At 44.4% G+C, this 21,516-nt stretch overlaps 1 protein-coding gene across 1 annotated transcript in view; it reads right to left on the bottom strand.

The window, feature by feature from the left end:
- Positions 1-233: 233 nt before the first annotated feature.
- LOC137359986 (dnaJ homolog subfamily C member 27) overlaps positions 234-21,516 on the bottom strand; it is a 98,226-nt gene continuing 76,943 nt past the window's right edge. Inside the window, exon 7 of the mRNA XM_068025580.1 lies at positions 234-534. Within this exon, the coding sequence (XP_067881681.1) occupies positions 402-534 (133 nt within the window). The 3' untranslated portion in view covers positions 234-401. The remainder of the gene's footprint in view (positions 535-21,516) is intronic.

The raw sequence follows: 21,516 nt of genomic DNA, 5'->3' as shown, positions 1-21,516 counted from the left end.
CTTCTTGAAATGCTTGCTTCGGTATGTCTAAAGTTCCTTTTCAACCTCTGCCTTTGTCAACCCAGAATGCAAATCTCCCTCCAACACTGGGCCCCTTTAATGCTCTTCATGTGTGGCCCACCTTCTCTGAACCACTTTCCCTTTAAAGGACATAGTGGCCACTTGCCTCCCGTTACAAGGTTTTTGGATGAATGAAGCATAGTTATGCCAATCAGTGTAAGAATTACACTAAGTGTAAATGTTCAGGTTTATTAATCCTGCAACCTACATCCAAGAATTAAATGACATTTTCTTAGTCCTTATTTCCACTGAAATCCAATGTGCAGATGGTGTAACACTCAGTCCAGGGAATGGGTGGTTTCTTATCTAGTCAAAGTGGATTTTGATAGTACTCCCCTTTTTTACTTGATGTTTTTCAACAACACAGTCCGTGCGTTGACGACTGCTTTGAAGGCATCTTCGCTCCCCGGTGCGAGGCACTTGTCTGGGTGAAGGAGCATGGCCATCTTCCGATAGGCTCGGTTTACCTCGTCCCTGTAAAAGTGACAGTCTCAGGATCCACACTCAACCCCATTACACATAATATAGCTTAAAATACACAGATGCTCACTTAGTACGAGAGGACACAGGGAGCACAAACATTTTGGATGCAACTCAGTTCTGATCTCAAATGGTCTTCCATCTTTCCAACGCTTATGGGCCTGTTGTGTTTTTCCATTATTTTCTTTTTTTGTGATCCCTGCAGTGGTTCTGTTACTGGACTAATAATCAATGAGTTTGAACATGGTTGGAACATCAGTTCAAATCTCACCAGGACAGTTTGTGAATTTGAATTTAATTTAAAGAATCTGAAATTAAAAAGCTGGTCTCAGTAAAAGTGACCAAGAAGCTGTCAGATTGTCATTAAAAACCCAACTGGTTCACTAATGTTCTCAAGGGAAGGAAACCTGCCATCCTTATTGGGATTGGCTGATGTGACTGTAGTCCCAGACCAATGTGGCTGACTCTTAAATTCCCTCTGAAATGGCCCAACAAGCCACTCAGTTGTATAAAATCACAAGCAGCTCAAGAAGGTGGTCCATGACTACCTTGCCAGGGCAACCAGGAATGGACAACAAACGCCAGCCTGGTCGGTGATAACCATGTCCCACGAATGAATGTAAACAAATGGCCTTATCATTTTTATAGCTCACTAAGATACCACAGTTAGGTGGATATTCAGTGGGGAGGAGAGGAAACAGTCTTGCAGTCCAGGCCTATTGGGTGCCTATACCTCATAGAGGTGTATTTGGAGCCACATACAGTTGTATAAAATACAGCTGCAACCTGGTAATCGCAGGTGACGGCAGGAGTTAAACAATCAGTGCCAGTCCGCAGTTCTCTAATCTCATGCTGAAAGGCGCAATTGGCGTGCTAGTGCCAACACTAAAAGTGTCCATGTGCAAAGTTTCAGGTAACCTCCAGTGGCCCTGTGGAAGCTGTATCTCGTGGTGTAGTGTTCTAGGGGAACGGGGGGAGGGGTGGGCGGGAAGGGTGGCGGATGGTACTGTGTTCTGCAGTTTCAGTGATGTGATGGAGTTCACTCTCACCCACCATCAGTCTGCTGTGTGTCAGGTCCCTCAGTGAACCAAATAGGTTTTTACAAAATCCAGCAGTTTTGGGGTCCTTTTTCTAATGTGAGTCACAAATGATCTGATTTATTGCATTCAATTCTAGTGATTGCATACCAGCAATCAAAAAGTTAAACAAACATTCCATCTGGGAGTGGGCTGAGGCATGGCACAAGTCCTTCTATAAAACAGTTGATTAAAAGCTCAAGTCACAAATACAAGCTGCCAATCACATCTATAAATTTTTTATGATCAATTCCAAATGTTCAAAGTTTACAAACAGAGCTATAACCTGGAGCCAAAGCTCTGAGTTAGGGGTCGGCTTTTGAGATATAATGGCACCTTTAATCCACAGGAAGGACAAATTGCAATTGTGCGCAGACAGCTCGGTGGGCCTAACAGAGAAGGAAAGGTCCAGGCTCCATCCCCGGCCTGTGCTGAGTTAGCTGATTGCACCCGGTGTGGTACTGAGCCCAAGACAGAGCGGAAAAGGCCTGGCTCTATCCCTGGCCTGTACTGAGTTAACGGATTTTTTGGGGGGCACTACAATTGGCTTCAGTGTCTTTTTTGTTTGGAGGGGCACCAGCATGCATTGCCAATCTGATCACTGTGAAGTGACTGCTGGCAGAAAGTACACATAACCAAGGACAAGATGAGTGGTGAAGCCCTCCAGAGCACCATATTGCATACACAAGGCCTGTATACCCTGAAGTTGAGAGACTGAGAGGTGATCTAATTGAAACATATAAAATGCTTAAATGACTTGTGTTACGAGTGCTTCCATTTTTTAAATTAAATTTTGATGATTTGTGGTGTAAAACTGAAAAGCAGTCCATGGATTTTTCTTTTTACAAGAGTCACTGAAAGGTCTGGACTGTAAACAGTTACTGGAAGGCACCTGTTTTCAAATAATTACCCAGTGGGGGTTGTTTTTGACTTGGAGAAGATGTTTACAGAGAAGTGACAGGTCAAGATTTAGAGGGGTCAGGAGGCTTGACTCATGTGACACTGTTTATGGTTTCATTTGGACAGCGAGTTGAGATATGGACAATTGTTTGAAAAGACAGTTGGAGAAAACTTGCCAAGAAAGCCAAACCACGCCTCAGTCTGTTCCAGCTCTTTGAAAAAGCCTGCCAGTTTTCCATCTCTTGAAAAGCTGAGAAGCAAGTGTAAGAAACTGCTTGAAACCTCTGATACTGCATTTTCCCTGGAAAGCATGCCCAAACTGATCTTCAACATCGCCTGACAAGAACTGTTCCAGGAAGGTCCCAGTGACAGCCGTCTGTATGTATTTGGGATGTCAAACAAAAAAGGACTCTGACATCTTTTCATATCTTCTCTTTTTTGCTTCAAGAATGAGCAAGTATTTTGGCCAACACGTTCTTTTCTTTGTGTGTTTTTGTACTAGAGCTCTAAAGCGTAAATCTCGTTTTTTCAGTATGTGTGTTGCGTGAGAGGTGAAGAGGCGTGGGTTTCCGCCGGGTGCTCCGGTTTCTTCCCACAGCCAAAGACTTGCAGGTTGATAGGTAAATTAGCCATTGTAAATTGCCCCTAGTGCAGGTAGGTGGTAGGAGAATGGTGGGAATGTGATAGGGAATATGGGATTAATGTAGGATTAGTATAAATGGGTGCTTGTTGGTCGGCACAGACTCGGTGGGCCGAAGGGCCTGTTTCAGTGCTGTATCTCTAAATTTAAAAAAATAAAATAAAAGGGAACTTTTATATTTCGATCTGTGTGCTTATGCTTTGCTTCATTACTGGTTAAAACTTGTTTTAGAATAAACTGGTCATTTTTGTTATTTAAAGAAACCTGGTTGGTGTGTTTTATTCTGGGATGAAAATAGAGTCTATTATTGACCGCATCAGTAAGTGGGAAAAAATGTAAATATATGTTGTGACCTGTGGAGACGTGGAACGAGAATAAACAGTTTGTTCCTCCTGCCTCAGTCATAACATTTTTAAAAATTCATTCTTTCGATGTGGGTGACACTGGCTAGGCCAGCATTTATTGCCCATCACTAACCGCTACAGTCCATGTGGGGTAGGTACACCCACAGTGCTGTTAGGAAGAGAGTTCCAGGATTTTGACCCAGCGACAGTGAAGGAATGGTGATATAGTTCCAAGTCAGGATGGTGTGCAGCTTGAAGGGGAACTTGCAGGTGGTTGTGTTCCTAAACATCTGCTGCCCTTGTCCTTCTAGGTGGAAGAGGTCATGGGTTTGGAAGGTGCTGTCTAATAAAGGCCTGCTCGGGTCTGCAAATGAAACCCGAGCCATGCCCGACATAACCACAGCTGACCCGAGCCAGATCCGGCCCGAGTCCTTTCATTTTTTCCCATGCCCGACTCAACCATTGGAATGTTCAGTGAAACCTAGCTTCCGTTTTTCAGCTTTTAAGCTTGTGCAGATAAGCAACAAAAACTGTAACTGGACTTGAAAGGTTGTTTAAAAAGTATATTAAGATTGGAGCCATAGAACATAGAACGGTACAGCACAGTACAGGCCCTTCGGCCCACGATGTTGTGCTGAACCTTTAACCTACTCTAAGATCAAACTAACTACCTACCCTTCATTCTACTATCATCCATGTACCTATCCAAGAGTCGCTTAAATGCCCCTAATGTATCTGCTTCTACTACCACCGCTGGCAGTGCATTCCACGCACCCACCACTCTCTGTGTAAAGAACCTAAAGAACATCTCCCCGAAACCTTCCTCCAATCACCTTAAAATTATGCCCCCTGGTGATTGCCCTTTCCACCCTGGGAAAAAGTCTCTGGCTATCCACTCTATCTATGCCTCTCATCATCTTGTACCCCTCTATCAAGTCACCTCTCATCCTTCTTCGCTCGAATGAGAAAAGCCCTAGCTCCCTCAATCTTTCTTCGTAGGACATGCCCTCCAGTCCAGGCAGCATCCTGGTAAATCTCCTCTACACCCTCTCTAAAGCTTCCACATCCTTCCTATAATGAGGCGACCAGAACTGAACACAATATTCCAAGTGTGGTCGAACCAGGGCTTTATAGAGCTGCAGCATAACCTCGCGGCTCTTAAACTCAATCCCCCTGTTAATGAAAGCCAACACACCATGCGCCTTCTTAACAACCCTATCAACTTGGGTGGCAACTTTGAGCGATCTATGGACATGGACCCCAAGATCCCTCTGTTCCTCCACACTACCAAGAATCCTGTCTTTAAGCCTGTATTCTGCATTCAAATTCGACCTTCCAAAATGAATCACTTCACACTTTTCCAGGTTGAACTCCATCTGCCACTTCTCAGCCCAGCTCTGCATCCTGTCAATGTCCCGTTGCAACCTACAACAGCCTTCCACACTATCCACAACTCCAGAAACCTTCGTGTCATCGGCAAACTTGCTAACCCAGCCTTCCACTTCCTCATCCAAGTCATTTATAAAAATCACAAAGAGCAGCAGATGTCCCAGAACAGATCCTTGTGGAACACCACTGGTCACCGAGCTCCATGCTGAATACTTTCCATCTACTACCACCCTCTGACTTCTATGGGCCAGCCAATTTTGTATCCAGACAGCCAACTTTCCCTGAATCCCATGCCTCCTTACTTACTGAATGAGCCTACCATGGGGAACCTTATCAAACGCCTTGCTAAAATCCATATACACCACATCCACTGCTCTTCCTTCATCAATGTGTTTTGTCACATCTTCAAAGAATTCAATAAGGCTTGTGAGGCATGACCTAACAAAGCCATGCTGACTGTCTCTAATCAAACCATGCTTTTCCAAATAATCATAAATCCTGTCTCTCAGAATCCTCTCCAATAATTTGCCCACTACCGACGTAAGACTGACTGGTCTATAATTCCCAGGGTTATCCCTATTCCCTTTCTTGAACAAGGGAACAACATTTGCCACCTTCCAATCATCTGGCACTACTCCAGTGGACAGTGAAGACGCAAAGATCATCGCCAAAGGCGCAGCAATCTCTTCCCTCGCTTCCCGTAATATCCTTGGGTATATCCCGTCTGGCTCCGGGGACTTATCTGTCCTCATATCATTCAAAATTTCCAGCACATCCTCCCTCTTAACCTCAAGCTGTTCGAGCATATCAGCCTGTTCCACGCTGTCCTCACAAATGACCAGGTCCCTCTCACTAGTGAATACTGAAGCAAAGTATTCATTTCGGACCTCCCCTACCTCCTCCGACTCCAGGCACAAGTTCCCTCCACTATCCCTGATTGGCCCTACCCTCATTCTGGCCATCCTCTTGTTCCTCACATAAGTGTAGAACACCTTGGGATTTTCCTTAATCCTACCCGCCAAGACTTTTTTATGTCCCCTTCTAGCTCTCCTAAGTCCATTCTTCAGTTCCTTCCTGGCTATCTTGTAACCCTCTAGAGCCCTGTCTGATCCTTGCCTCCTCAACCTTAAGTAAGCTTCCTTCTTCCTCTTGACTAGCTGTTCCACATCTCGTCATCCAAGGTTCCTTCCCCCTACCATCCCTTCCCTGCCTCATCGGGACAAACCTATCCAGCAGTCGCAGCAAGTGCTCCCTAAACAACCTCCACATTTCTGTCGTGCATTTCCCTGAGAACATCTGTTCCCAATTTATGCTCCCCAGTTCCTGCCTAATAGCATTGTAATTCCCCCTCCCCCAATTAAATATTTTCCCATCCCGTCTGCTCCTGTCCCTCTCCATGACTATAGTAAAGGTCAGGGAGTTGTGATCACTATCACCGAAATGCTCTCCCATGTACCGGAGGAGGTGATGGAGTGTGTCCGACCCGGCCCAACCCGAGCCGAGCCCGAATGCCGGACCCAGAAGAGTGACCTGACCCGAGCCCGACACGTCATCGGGTCCCATTCGGTTCAGATCGGATAGCCATGCTCGACTGTCTAAGGAGCCTTCGTGTGTTGCTGCAATGCATCTTGTAAATGGTACACACTGCTGCCACTGTGTGGCAGCTGTGGTGGAGAGAGTGAATGTTTGTGAATGGGGTGCCAATCAAGCGGGCTGCTTTGTCCTAGATGGTATAAAGCTTCTTGAATGTTGTTGGAGCTGCCCCCATGCAGGCAAGTGGAGAGTATACCATCACAAAGAACAAAGAACAGTCCAGCACAGGAACAGGCCATTCGGCCCTCCAAGCCTGCGCCGATCTTGATGCCTGCCGAAACGAACACCTTCTGCACTTCCGGGGCCCATATCCCTCTATTCCCTTCCTATTCATATATTTGTCAAGATGTCTCTTAAATGTCGCTATCGTATCTGCTTCCACCACCTCCCCTAGCAACAAGTTCCAGGCACTCACCACCCTCTGTGTAAAAACGCCTCGCACATCCCCTCTAAACTTTGCCCCTCGCCCCTTAAACCTATGTCCCCTAGTAACTGACTCTTCCACCCTGGGAAAAAGCTTCTGACTATCCACTCTGTCCATGTCGCTCATAACTTTGTAAATCTCTATCATGTCGCCCCTCCACCTCAGTGGAGACAATCCGAGTTTTTCCAACTTCTCCTCATAGCTAATGCCCTCCAGACCAGGCAACATCCTGGTAAACCTCCTCTGTACCCTCTCCAAAGCCTCCACGTCCTTCTGGTAGTGTGGCGACCAGAATTGCCCGCAATATTCTAAGTGTGGCCGAACTAAAGTTCTGTACAGTTGCAGCATGACTTGCCAATTTCTATACTCTATGTCCCGACCGATGAAGGCAAGCATGCCGTATGCCTTCTTGACTACCTTACCCACCTGCGTTGCCACTTTCAGTGACCTGTGGACCTGTACGCCCAGATCTCTCTGCCTGTCAATACTCCTAAGGGTTCTGCCATTTACTGTATACCTCCCACCTGCATTAGTCCTTCCAAAATGCATTACCTCACATTTGTCCGGATTAAACTCCATCTGCCATTTCTCCGCCCAAGTCTCCAACCGATCTATATCCTGCTGTATCCTCTGACAATCCTCATCATTATCCGCAACTCCACCAATCTTTGTGTCGTCCGCAAACTTACTAATCAGACCAGCTACATTTTCCTCCAAATCATTTATATATACTACAAACAGCAAAGGTCCCAGCACTGAGCCCTGCGGAACACCACTAGTCACATCCCTCCATTCAGAAAAACACCCATCAACTGTTACCCTCTGTCTTCTGTGACTAAGCCAGTTCTGTTTCCATCTTGCCAGCTCATCTCTGATCCCGTGTGACTTCACCTTTTGCACCAGTCTGCCATGCGGGACCTTGTCAAAGGCTTTACTAAAGTCCATATAGACAACATCCACCGCCCTTCCCTCATCAATCATCTTCGTCACTTCCTCAAAAAACTCAATCAAATTAGTAAGACACGACCTCCCCTTCACAAAACCATGCTGTCTCTCGCTAATAAGTTTGTTTGTTTCCAAATGGGAGTAAATCCTGTCCCGAAGAATCCTCTCTAATAGTTTCCCTACCACTGATGTAAGGCTCACCGGCCTATAATTTCCTGGATTATCCTTGCCACCCTTCTTAAACAAAGGCACAACATTGGCTATTCTCCAGTCCTCTGGGACCTCACCTGTAGCCAATGAGGATACAAAACCATGCTGTCACACTCTTGACTTGTGCCTTGTAGATGGTGGATGGGCTTTGGGGAGTCAGGAGGTGAGTTATTTGCTGCAGTATTACTAGCCTCTGACCTACTATTGTCAGCACTGTTTTTAGATGGCTACTCCAGTTCAGTTTCTGGTCAATGGTAACCCCAGGATGTTGATAGTGGGGAATTAGAATTGGGGGCTGTTATGATCAGGTGAGAAAGAAGCCTCGGGTTCTCTTTCAGCCTTCACCTGGTCTTACCATAACAGGGTTTTATTTTTAAACACACTGTTTTTAGCTCCCCCTTGGGGAATTGTTGTTCACCGCGTTCCAATTAAAAGGCAAAGAAACCAGCACAAACAGGATTTCTAAGGTTTAAAGATGATGACATTTTATTAAACTTAAACTCGAATTCGGTAACGGATACAAAACATGCCCAAGTTAGCATGCATATGCGATACACACAAGCAAATAGAGACAGAAAAGAGCCGAAAAAAAATAAAGTGGAAAGGTTTGAGGCAATATCTGAAGAGTTTTTGTTACTGTTCTTCGAGCTCACTATACAGTCCTTGTTTGTCAGTGGATCTTGCCTTTCGCTGGGGCCGAGTATTCTTCTTAAAGCTTGTTCACTGTGGAAGACTTCTCTCTCTGGGGTTCATGTGTCTTCAGTCAGTTTTTTGGAGTTCCGTGAGAAAGAAATGGGAACAGACAGGAGAGGCTGTGGCGAGCCAACCAGGAGAGGTCTTTTCAATCCAGGAGCAAAGAGCTTTCTGCAGGCTCTCAGTTCAAAACTCGACAACAGCCAGCCAGTCATATGACTAACTGGTCTGACCACGTCTGTTTGTGGATTGAATTGGAGCAGGGAATAGCTCCTTTGTCTACAAGCACTGTGTTAATATGCAAAAATGTCTTTCCAACCAGGGGCTTGGCAACTCCTTGTACCAGGCTTCTCTTCTTCCCAGCAACAATCTGAAATTTAATATCCATGTGGCGCAATTAATATGCCTCATTCTTGGCAGGTGGGGGCCTACATGACACCTCCACATCCAGGGGAATGAAATGCCAATTGAGAAAAGGCACATTTCATTAAAAGGCTTGATAAAAAATATAAGATACAGGAACAAAAATGGATTTCTCCCATTCATTCATAAATCCTAAAACATATTAAAATTGCCTGCCTTTTCTTGGTGACAGTGCAGCTTTAATTGTCCCTTTTTGGCATCCTAAATTTAATGAGCCCGAAATTGGAATTTTTCCCAAGAGCGGCAGTAGTGGGCAGGTCTATCCTGAACTCGCTTTCAGGGCTTTGCTGATTCATGCAAAGGCTTTTGACTTCAAGGGACTGGTGGTTCCCTTTTTCTCCGATTGTAGGGGAGGATTCTCCCCTTTGTTCTCTGGGACAGTCCTGCCTGCAGGTATCTGTGCAGACTCTACTGCACTGCCCTGTAACACTTCGACTAGGTGAAGCATCACCCTCCAGGTTTCTGTGCTCCCTCGAGGTCTCTGCCCGTTCCTTTAAATGGTGTTAGCAATTCCGGTGGGGTGCTTCTAGTGTCTGCATTACATAGGAGGAGGTGGGGTCTAACTTTTCACATTTTTCGGGGTTGGCTGACCGGACAGTAGGGGGATTTCATCTGTGATTCCTCCCAGACTTCCTTTAACCTGCCTTCTTGGTCACTTTTTCCCCTTCCCTTTCTAAACTTTTGCCAGCTGTGTACCTGCCTGTCCCCTTTTGTTCTCGGTGGGGGTCCCTTACAGTTCACCAGCCCTCTGCTGGAGGATCCTCCTAACACCAGTACAGGATTTAGGGGTGCAGGTTTCACTGTAGCTTGGTGTTTCCCCTCAACCTGGCACATGTGGCAACTCCTGCAGTACTCCACCACATCTTTGTGAAGTTTTGGCAAGTCAAACTGCTGTCTTATGCGGGCTTTGGTCATTCGTATACCAGCAGGTTCAGCCACTGTCGTCTCTTGAGCCCTTCTTAATATTTCTCTCTGGTATCTCTGTGGCACCACTAACTGGTGAACTACTGTCCACCCCTTACTCTCAGGTGTGTGAAGAGAACTCCATTTCCTCATCAGTCCCTCATTCTTTAAATAGTGGTAATCAGGGACTCCCTCTGCTTCACTTTCAGACTGGGTAGCCTGTGCTAAATCTCATAATAATATAAAAGCAAAATACTGCAGATACTGGAAATCTGAAATAAAAACAAGAAATGCTGGAATCACTCAGCAGGTCTGGCAGCACCTGTGAAAAGACAAGCAGAGTTAACGTTTCGGGTCAGTGACCCTTCTTCGGAACTCTCATAATACTGGGTCGGCTTGCTGAGCCTCAGCTAACGAAAATCCATTTAATTCATTCCCTGGGTCTCCTAACTTTCCAAAAAAAGTCTCAAACAGACAGACCCGATCACGTTCCTGCAGTGTTACTTCAGTGTCCTCTGGGTTTGATCATGGCCTGATCCACTACACATTCAGGGAAACTGCAGGGGTCTGTCTCCCGCCACTGCCCTGTTTCTCTGACTTCCTACCCTCTTTCTTTCATGACTGGGGGAGGGGGCTACCACCTTCACTCTCGCCAGATCATTACCTAGGAGCAAGTCAACCCCATCCACAGGCAGACTAGGGACAATCCCTGCGGTCACCGGTCCCGAAACTAGGTCGCACTCCAGGTGCACTCGGTGTACAGGTATGGGCATACACTGCCCTCCAATACCATTCATCATCATTTTGGTGTTCACTGCACTCTCCTGGAGAAAGGTCAGGCCTTTTCCCAGTAAAAGGATCTAGTGGCCCGTGTCCCTGAGAATCTGTGACCCCAAGAAAATGGGCTTGCTTGCCCCACTTGATGGGTATGCGGTTACTTTCCCTTCAGGCACAAAACCTTGATAACCCTCAGGAATCCTATTAAATTTTCCTGCACTTGCAGCCATAAGCTTCCTGGGTCTCTCTCTCACTGCAGTTAAAGCCACAGCTTGTTCTGCTGTGCTTTCCATCAGGTTCTCCCCTTCACTGAACGGGTGTGCCCTGATTAACTTCCCTTTAGTTTCCAGCAGTCAGCTTTTAAATGCCCTGCTTTATTACAATGGAAGCACACAGGTCTCCGAGACTCACTCTTGCTCACAGCACCTTCCTTTTTGGGTGGAGGAGGGCCCTCTGTGTCTCCTGCTTTCCTTTCTCTCCCAGGACTGCTTGAGCGGATAGCACCTTCCTACTGTTTGTCCTTTTTGGATTTGTGGGGATGATTAGAAAAGGCTCTCCCCTTGGAAACCGACTTATAAATTAAAGCAAACTCATCGGCCAGAACGGCCACTTGCCGGGATCTCTGAACCCATTGCTCCTCTGCATGGGTCTTTATGGAGAGTGGGAGGGAGTGTTTAAATTCCTCTAACAGAATTACTTTTCTGAGATTCTCATAGCTGAGCTGTACTTTAAGAGCTCTCAGCCACCGGTCAAAAGCCAGCTGCTTACCTCTTTCAAACTCTAGTTAGGTTTGATTAGCTTGCTTCTTGAGGGTTCTAACATTTTGGCGATAGGCTGGGGTACTAATTCATATGCCCCGAGGATAGCATTTTTGGTCAGTTCATAATTCGATGAACTCTCATCTGGCAACAGAGAATAAATCTCATGGGCTTTTCCAGTTAGCTTGCTTTGTAGTATAAGAGACCAGATCTCAGCTGGCCATTTTAGCTGCCTTGCCAGTTTCTCAAAGAACACAAAAAATACTTCTATATCCTCCTCATTGAATTTTGGGATTAGATGAGCTAATTTTAACAATTCCGTATCCAGCCCTGAATTACGCTCCTCCATTTTGGACATGCTATCACTGAGGTTACTCTGTTGCCCCCTAGTTAACACAAGTTGCTTCAACTCTCTTTCTTTGCATTCTTTCTGGAATATTCTTTCTCTCTCTTCTGCCTTTCATTTTCTTCACGTTTCTTCTGGAAGGCTCTTTCTTTCTCTTCACTTTCCGTTTGGAAGGCTCTCTCTCCCTCTCCCTTTCTCTTTCTTCTAATTCAAGTTTCCTCTGTTCCAATTGTATCTTTGCTAACAATACCCTGTCGGAGTCTGCTTCTAACCCTGTTTCTGCTTCTTCACATTCAAGGGAAAAATGGTTGGCCGCTAGCCTTAGGAGGTCAGACTTCCTAGCCTTGCCACGTACAGTGACCCCACACTGCTCAGCTGTTTTCCTCAACTCCTCCATAGACAGTGTTTTTAACTTATCCCAAGTTACTTCACCCTGGCTTGGAGAGCTACTCGCTTCAGTTGCAGACATGTTAGTATTCAATCGCACACAACCACAAGAAAACATGTATTGAAAACTTGCTCTTTTTTTGATTGGAAACAATTTGGCTTCCCACTTCCAATTTCTCTCATTTGTCTGAGGGTCAATTCTGGATGCTAGCACCCAAATTTTTGTTACAACTAGTTGAGAAAGAGGTCGAGGGTCTTTCAGCCTTCACCTGGTCTTAGTGTAACAGGGTTTTATTTTTTAAACACACTGTTTTTAGCTCCCCGTTGGTGAATCGTTGTTCACCGCTTTCCATTTATAAGGTGAAGAAATAAGCACAAACAAGCTTTCTTGGGTTTAAAGAAGAAAGGTGAAATTTTATTAAACTTAAACTCTAATTTGGTTCACACCTGCGGATACATAATGCGCCCACGTTAGCCTGCATACGCGATACACACATGCAAATAGAGACAGAAAAGAAAAATAAAGTGGAAAGGTTTGAGGCAATATCTGAAGAGTTTTTGTTACGGGTCTTCGAGTTCACTGAAGAGTCCTTGTTTGTAGGTGGATCTTGCTTTTCGTTGGGGCCCACTATTCTTCTTAAAACTTGTTCACTGTAGGAGACTTTTCTCTCTTGGGGGTTCATGTGTCTTCAGTCGGTTTTATGGAGCTCTGTAAGAAAGAGATTGGAGCAGGCAGGAGAGGCTGTGGCGAGCCAGCCAGGAGAGGTCTTTTCAATCCAGGAGCAAAGAGCTTTCTGCAGGCTCTCAGTTCAAAACTCTGCAACAGCCAGCCAGTCACGTGACCAACTGGTCTGACCACGTCTGTTTGTAGATTGAATTGGAGCAGGGAATAGCTCCTTTATCTACTAGCACTGTCTGTTAATATGCAAAAATGTCTTTCCAGCCAGGGGCCTGGCAACCCCTTGCAACAGGCCTTCTCTTCTTCCCAGCAACAATTTGAAATTTAATGTCCATGTGGCAGAATTAATATGCCTCTTTGCAGGATAATCCAATGCCAACGACATGCAATTGTAATAATAATTGAAAAGTAAAGGAAAACAAACAGGTTTCTTGTGCAACAGAATAAAGTTACCAGAATACCAGTAACAGAATACCAGACTGTCTTATCATTTGCTGTGACTTTTCTGGAGAAGGAGGATGTATCCCTGAGTGATGAGAAACATAACCAAGGCTAAACTAAAGGATTTGGCAGACCTGTTGGTGTTAGAGTTTAAACCAGGAGTTAAGAAAGTAAACATAATTGAAGTAATAACACAACATTTGAAATTGGAAGGAGGAGGTGGCAAACCGGAGGTGAGTGCAGTTGAATTAGTTAAAATTCAATTACAAATGAGAAAACCTGAGCAGGAACAGGAAATGGAAAAACTGAAGCTTGAACAGAAAAAGGAGGAAATAGAATTGAAAAACTTGAGCTTGAAAGAGAATTGAAGCTTGAAGTTGAAAAAGAGGAAAGGGAAAAAGAGAAAGCATTTCAAGGAGAAAGAAAAGGAAGCGAATTCGAAGATAAAAAGATGGAACTAAGACAAAGGGGTGGTCTTGAGTCCGGTGAAAGTTCTGGTGAGGAAAGATCTGGCTCCAGCCCAGGACCCCCTGGAGAGCTGTTTAAATTTGTGCAAGCCCTCCCTAAGTTTGAGGAAAGGGTCATAGAGGCATTTTGTGGCAGGTTGGATCCAAAATTGGCTCAGTGGCAGGAAGCAAAGGGTAGTAGTGGACGGATGTTTTTGTGAATGGAAAGCCGTTTCCAGTGGCATTCCACAGGGCTCTGTGTTGGGTCCCTTGCTGATTGTGGTATATATTAATGATTTGGACTTAAATGTGGGAGGCATGATTGGGAAATGTGTTGATGACACAAAAATTGGTTGTGTAGTTGATAGTGAAAAGGATAGCTGTAGACTCCAGAATAACAGTTTGGTTGAGTGGAAAATGGAATTCAATCTGGAGAAGTGTGAGATAATGTACTTGGGGAGGGCAAATAAAGTGAGGGAATATACAATAAATAGGAGGATATTGAGAGGGGTAGAAAAAGTGAGAGACCTTGGAGTGTATGTCCACAGATCCCTAAAGGTGGCAGGACAGGTAGATAGAGTGGTGAAGACGGCATATGGAATGCTTTCCTTTATTTGCCGAGGTATAGAATACAAAAGAAGGGATGCAAGTTCTCCCTGTGTCTGCGTGGGTTTCCTCCGGGTGCTCCGGTTTCCTCCCACAAACCAAAGACTTGCAGGTTGATAGGTAAATTGGCCATTAGAAATTGCCCCTAGTATAGGTAGGTGGTAGGGAAAATATAGGGACAGGTGGGGATGTGGTAGGAATATGGGATTAGTGTAGGATTAGTATAAGTGGGTGGTTGATGGTCGGCACAGACTCGGTGGGCCGAAGGGCCTGTTTCAGTGCTGTATCTCTAAACTAAACTAAACAATGCTGGAACTGTATAAGTTGCTGGTTCAGCCACCAGGGAGTATTGCATACAGTTCTGGTCACCACATTACAGGAAGGACATGGTTGCTCTGGAGACAGTGCAGAGGAGATTCTCAAGAATCACCAGGGCTTGAAAGTTGCAGCTATGAGGAAAGATTGAATAGGCTAGAGTTGTTTTCCTTGGAACAGAGGGCTGAGGGGTCATTTAATTGAGGTGCACAAAATTATGAGGAGTCTAGATAGAGTAGACAGGAAGGACCTGTTTCCCCTAGCAGAGAGGTCAATTACCAGGGGGCACAGATTTAAGGTGATTGGTAGAAGGATTAGAGAGGACATGAGGAAAAACTTTTCACCCAGAGGGTGATGGGTGTCTGGGATTCACTGCCAGGAATGGTGGTAGAGACAGAAACCCTCAAATCTTTTAAAACGTACCTGGACATGCACCTGAAGTGCTGTAACCTGCAAGGCTATGGACCAGGTCCTGGAAGGTGGGATTAGATTGGGCGGCTAGTTTTTCGGCCAGCACCAACACAACGGGCTGAAAGGTCTCCTTCTGTGCGGTAATTTTTCTATGTTTCTATTTTTCATTTCTTTTGAAAAGATTGCCAAACAGATGAAGTGGCCAAAGGAAAGCTGAACACTGCTTATGCAAAGTAGGCTCACAGGCAGAGCTCATCAAGTTTACACCATGCTTTCTGAGGAGGCTTCTGCAGATTATGAGATGGCAAAAAAGATCATTCTCACTTCTTATGAGCTGGTCCCTGAAGTGTATAGGCAGAAATTTCAGAACCTCTGGAGACTGTCTGGGTAGACTTGCATAGAATTTGAGAGGATACAGCAAATTAATTTTGATCATTGGATACGGGCACTAACGGTAGAGGCCACGTATGAGAACCTTCGGGAACTAATTTGCCTGGAAGAATTTAAAAGTTCACTCCCTCCATTAATAAGAACCCATGTAGAGAACCAGAAGGTTTCAACAGCCAAACAGGCAACTGAAATTGATGATGATTATGAGCTTGTTTATAAGCCCAAACACTTTGTCCGTCACCCCCACAAACCCGAGAAGGATAGAAGGTGAGAACGTGGGAAGGTGAAAGGAAGGCAAGAAGCGGGGACAAGAAGGGACAGCTGGGAATGCTCCGCGATTTCCTCCTCAGGCCAGAAAAGGAAGATGCTGAGGATGAAAGAGACGTCCGCAAGCCTAACTGTTACCATTGTCACAAGGTAGGACACCTTCGTGCAGAATGCTGGAAGTGGCTGGGTAAACCCATGGGATGTATTGAGGTACACAAAGCTCATGTAGAGAAAGGGGCCCTGACCAAGCGTACAGCAGATCAGGCAGTAGCTATATCCCTCTGTACCTCGGAATTCTGCAGTCGTTCTCCATTTAAATAACACTCTGTTTTTTAATTCTTCCTGCCAAAGTGAACAACTTCACATTTTCCCACATTATACTCCATCTGCCAGATTTTTATCCCACTCACTCAACCTATCGATATCAGTCTGAAACCTCCTTATGTCCTCTTCACAACATACTTTCCTACCTGTCTTTGTGTCATCTGCAAATTTAGCTACCATGCCATCACTCCCTTCATCGAAGTCATTGATATAAATTGTAAAAAGTTGAGGCCCCAGCACAGAACCCCTGCAGGACTCCACTTGTTACATCCTGCCAATCAGAAAAGGACCCATTTCTGCATACTCTGTTTTCTGCCAGCCAGCCAATCTTCTATCCATGTTAATGTGTTACCCCCTACAACATGAGCTCCTACTTTGTGCAGTAACCTTTTATGTGGCACCTTGTCAAATGCCTTCTGGAAATCCAAGTACACTACGTCAACGGGCTCCCCTTTATCCACAACGCATGTTACTCCTTCAAAGAACTCCAATAAATTGGTTAAACATGATTTCCCTCCTTCATAATTTTTCTTTATAGTAGGAATACACTTATCCTCAGTATTCTGAAATATCCCTTTAAATGTCTGCCACTGCTTCTCTATTGATCTATCTCCTAGCCTAGTAACCCAGCTCACTTCAGCTAGCTCAGCTTTCATGCCTACGTAGTTGCCCTTATTTGAGTTTAAAATACTCGTCTTAGACCCATTTTCCTCTCTTTAAAACTGGATGTAAAATTCAATCATATTGTAGTCGCTGCTACCCAGAGGTGCCTTTACTCTGAGGTCATTAATTAATCCTGTCACATTACACAAAACCAAATCTAATATAACCTGCTCTCTGGTTGGTTCCAGAACGTGCTGCTGCAAGAAACTATCTCGAAAGCATTCTATGAACTCCTCATCCAAGCTACTATTGCCAATCTGATTTTTCCAGTTTATATGTAGATTAAAATCACCCATAATCATTGCCGTCCCTTTATCACAAGCACCCAATATTTCTTCTTGTATACCTCGTCCTACATTGTGGTTACTGTTAGGGGGCCGGTAGACCACTCCCACTAGTGACTTCTTTCCCCTACAATTCCTCATCTTCACTCAAACCGATTCTATATCCTGACCTCCTGAACCAAGGTCATCTCTAACTATTGCACCAATGCCATCCTTGATTAACAGTGCTCCCCCTCCACCTTTACCTAGCTTCCTGTTCTTCTTGAATGTGATATACCCCTCAATATTCGAGACCCAATATATGGATAAGGGAACGACAGGCCAGTTAGCCTAACATCAGTTGTTGGAAAGAAGCTGAAAACGATTATTAAAGAAGTATTAACATTGCACTTGGAATAGCATAGTATGATTAGAACAAGTCAACATGGTTTTACTAAAGGGAGATGAAGGGTCACAGAGCTGAAACGTTAACTCTGCTTCTCTCTCCACAGATGCTGCCAGACCTGCTGAGTACTTCCAGCATTTCTTGTTTTTATTTCAGATTTCCAGCATCTGCAGTATTTTGCTTTTATTATTTATGACTAAAGGGAGATCCTGTTTGACAAATTTATTAGAGTTTTTTGAGGATGTAACTAGTAGGGTAGATCAAGGGGAACCAGGAGATCTAGTATATGTGGATTTCCAAAAGGCATTCGATAAGGCACCATATAAAAGATTAATAGGCATGGTGTTGGGGGTAATATATTAGTGTGGATAGAGGATTGGTTAACAGACAGGAAGCAGAAAGTGGGCATAAATGGGGCATTTTCAAGTTAGCAGAAAGTGAATAGTGGGGTGCCACAAGGATCAGTACTGCGGCCTCAGCTATTTACACTCTATATTTATGATTTGGATGAAGAGACAGAGAGTGATGTATCTAAGTTTGCTGATGATACAAAGCTGGGTGGAAAGGTAAGCTGTGGGGAGGACATAGAGAAGCTGCCAAGAGATATAGACAGGTTAAGTGAGTGGACAACAAGATGGCAAATGGAGTATAATGTAGGGAAGTGTGAAGTTGTTCACTTAGGTTGTAAAATAGAAAAGCAGAATATCTTTTAAAAGGTGTGAAACTGGTAAGTGTTGATGTTCAGAGAGACTTGGTGGTTCTCGTACAAGGAACACACAAAGTTAACATGCAGGTGCAGCAGGCTATTCGGAATGCAAATAGCATGTTAGCCTTTATTGCAAGGGGATTGGAGTACAGGAATAAAGAAGTCTTACTAAAACTATGCAGGGCTTTGGGGAGACCGCATCAGGTCTCCACATTTAAGAAAGGATATACTTGCACTGGAGGCAGTGCAGTGAAGATTTACTAAATTGGTCCCTGGGATTAGGGGGTTGTCCTACCATGAGAGGCTGAGTAAATTGGACCTATGTTCTCTGAACTAATTGAGATATACAAGATTCTGAAAGGGCTTTATAGGGTAGAAGCTGAGAGATTGTTTCCGTTGGTCGGGGAATCTAGAACGTGGGGACACAGTCTCAGGATAAGGTGCTGATCATTCAGGATTGAGATGAGGAGAAATTACTACACTCAAAGGGTTGTGAATCTTTGGAATCCTCTGCCCCAGAGGGTTGTGGATGCTCCATCATTGAATACATTTAAGGCGAAGATAGATAGATTTTTGATCTTGCAGGGAATCAAGGGATATGGGGAGTGGGCAGGAAGGTGAAATTGAAGCCCAAGATCAGCCATGATTGTACTGAATAGCAGAGCAGGCTCGATGGGCCATATGGACTATGTCTTCTCCTATTTCTTGTGTTCTTGTGAACCATTTGGTAGCGTGTTGGTAGACTGTGTAGGAACTTTACCGAAAACAAAAGTGAGACACCAATATATACTCAATATCATGGATATGGCTACTTGGTTCCCAGAGGCCATTCCTTGGGAACAATTTCTGCTAAGATGGTGGTAGAGACGTTAACCCAGTTCTTCACCAAATATGGATTACCAATTGAGATTCAGTCGGGTCAAAGTTCCAATTTTATGTCTAAAATTTTTCGGCAAGCTATGAGCAATTTGGGTATAACACAGTTAAAGTCTTCAGTATACCACCCACAAACACAAAGTGCTTTAGAAAGGTACCATCAGACCCTCAAAACGATGATCAGAGCATACTGTCATGAATATCCCCATGATTGGGATAAAGGGCTAGAATTTCTTTTGTTTTATCACTAGGAATTCACCTAATGAGTCTACCGGTTTTAGTCCTTTTGAATTAAGTTATGGACATGAGATAAGAGGTCCTCTAAAACTAATTAAAGAAAGGTTTTTATAGCAGAGGGATGAATCTTCTGTGCTAGATTATGTATCTGTGTTCCGGGAGCTGCGCATGAGAGCCTAAGTGGCTCAGGAACACCTTAAAGCGTCTCAAATAACTATGAAGAAATGAGCAGACAAGCATGCGAAGACCCAGACATTTCAACCAGGGGATGAGGTATTAGTATTACTGCCTTTACAGGGTGAACCACTGAAAGCACGGTTCAGTGGTCCATATAAGGTGGTCAAAAGAATTGGTAAAGTAAATTATTTGACTGACACCCCAGATCACCGGAAAAAGAAGCGGCTGTGTCATATTAATATGTTGAAATAATATTATCATCAAGAGGAGGATAAGCAAGCACAGGTATGTCAGATAGTAAGGACAGAGAAAGATGAAAGGGATAGTGAGGATGAGGCTGAAGGAGGCCTATACATTTCTCAAATTGAACCTCCTACTATCCGGATAGCTAATACTGAATTGTTAGGGAGATTGGACACAATGCTTTTATATTTAGATGCAGAACAACAAGAAGACCTAACAAGGCTACTCACAGCATTTAAAAGAGTTTGTAGGGATAAGCCAGGATGTCCAACCTCAGCCATATATGATATGGATGTATTTTTATTTATTTTTTTATTTTTATTTAGAGGTACAGCACTGAAACAGGCCCTTAGGCCCACCAAGTCTGTGCCGACCAACAACCACCCATTTATACTAATCCTACATTAATCCCATATTCCCTACCACATCCCCACCATTCTCCTACCACCTACCTACACTAGGGGCAATTTACAATGGCCAATTTACCTATCAACCTCCAAGTCTTTGGCTGTGGGAGGAAACCGGAGCACCCGGCGGAAACCCACGCGGTCACAGGAAGAACTGGCAAACTCCGCACAGGCAGTACCCAGAATCGAACCCGGGTCGCTGGAGCTGTGAGGCTGCAGTGCTAACCACTGCGCCACCCTATGTAGGGGAATCCTTTTCTATGAAACAGCATTCTTATCATTTAAGTCCAGAGAAACAGGCCCAGGTAAAAGCAAAAATCCAATATATGTTCAAAAACCACCGAACTGAACACAGTCAAAGCAGCTGGAGATCCCCAGTGGTATTGGTGCCTAAACCTGACAGTTCAACTACACTCTGCAAAGACTACAGAAAGGTTAATGCAGTAATAAAGGCAGATTCCTACCCAATTCCTCACTTGGAAGACTGTATTGACAGAGTGGGCAGTGCAACATTCCTTACAAAAATAGATTTGTTAAAGAGATAATGGCAAGTTCCTTTAACAACCCAAGCTAAAGAAATATCGGCCTTTGTCACACCAGACGGTCTTTTCCAATGCCGAGTGATGCCATTCAGGCTAAAAAATGCCCCAGCAATCTTTCAGAGACTAATGAACCAAGTGGTAGCCAGTGCTCCTGTGTAGTTTACCTTGATGATGTGCTGGTATACAGTGACACTTGGAAGGATCACTTGAAACAACTAGAAGCTCTGTTTAGAAAATTTAAATCGGCTGATTTAGTAATAAACCTGGCCAAAAGTGAATGTGCGAAAGGGAGAGTGACCTACCTCGGGCATATAGTAATGCAAGGACAATTGTTGCCAAGAACAGCAGAAGTGCATGCATTGGTGGAGTTCCCTAGTCTAGGACTAAGCAAGAAATCATGAGGTTTTTGGGGATGTGTGGTTTCTACCGAAAGTTTGCACCAAATGTTAGTACTTTAGCTGCTCCACTGACAGATTTGCTCCAGAGAAAGAAAACCAAGGTAGAGTGGTCAGGCAAGTGCTGAGCATCTTTTGAGAGGCTGAAAGCCATTTTGATTAATGAACCAGTGTTGGCTGCTCCAAATTTCACTAAGCCATTCAAGGTAGCAATTAATGCTAGTGACCTGGGGTCCTTGCAGTCCTGTTACAAAATGATGAATCCGGCATAGAAAAGCCAGTGCAATACTTTTCCAAAAAGCTAAATTGATACCAGAAAAGATATTCAGTAGTGGAAAAAGTAACCCTAGGTTTATTATTGGCTCTTAAGCATT

This window comes from Heterodontus francisci, unplaced genomic scaffold (assembly GCF_036365525.1).
Source record: "Heterodontus francisci isolate sHetFra1 unplaced genomic scaffold, sHetFra1.hap1 HAP1_SCAFFOLD_410, whole genome shotgun sequence".
In the NCBI taxonomy this organism is placed as follows: domain Eukaryota; kingdom Metazoa; phylum Chordata; class Chondrichthyes; order Heterodontiformes; family Heterodontidae; genus Heterodontus; species Heterodontus francisci.
The sequence above is the reverse complement of the archived record's forward strand: the minus strand, read 5'-3'. Positions and strand labels throughout refer to the sequence as shown.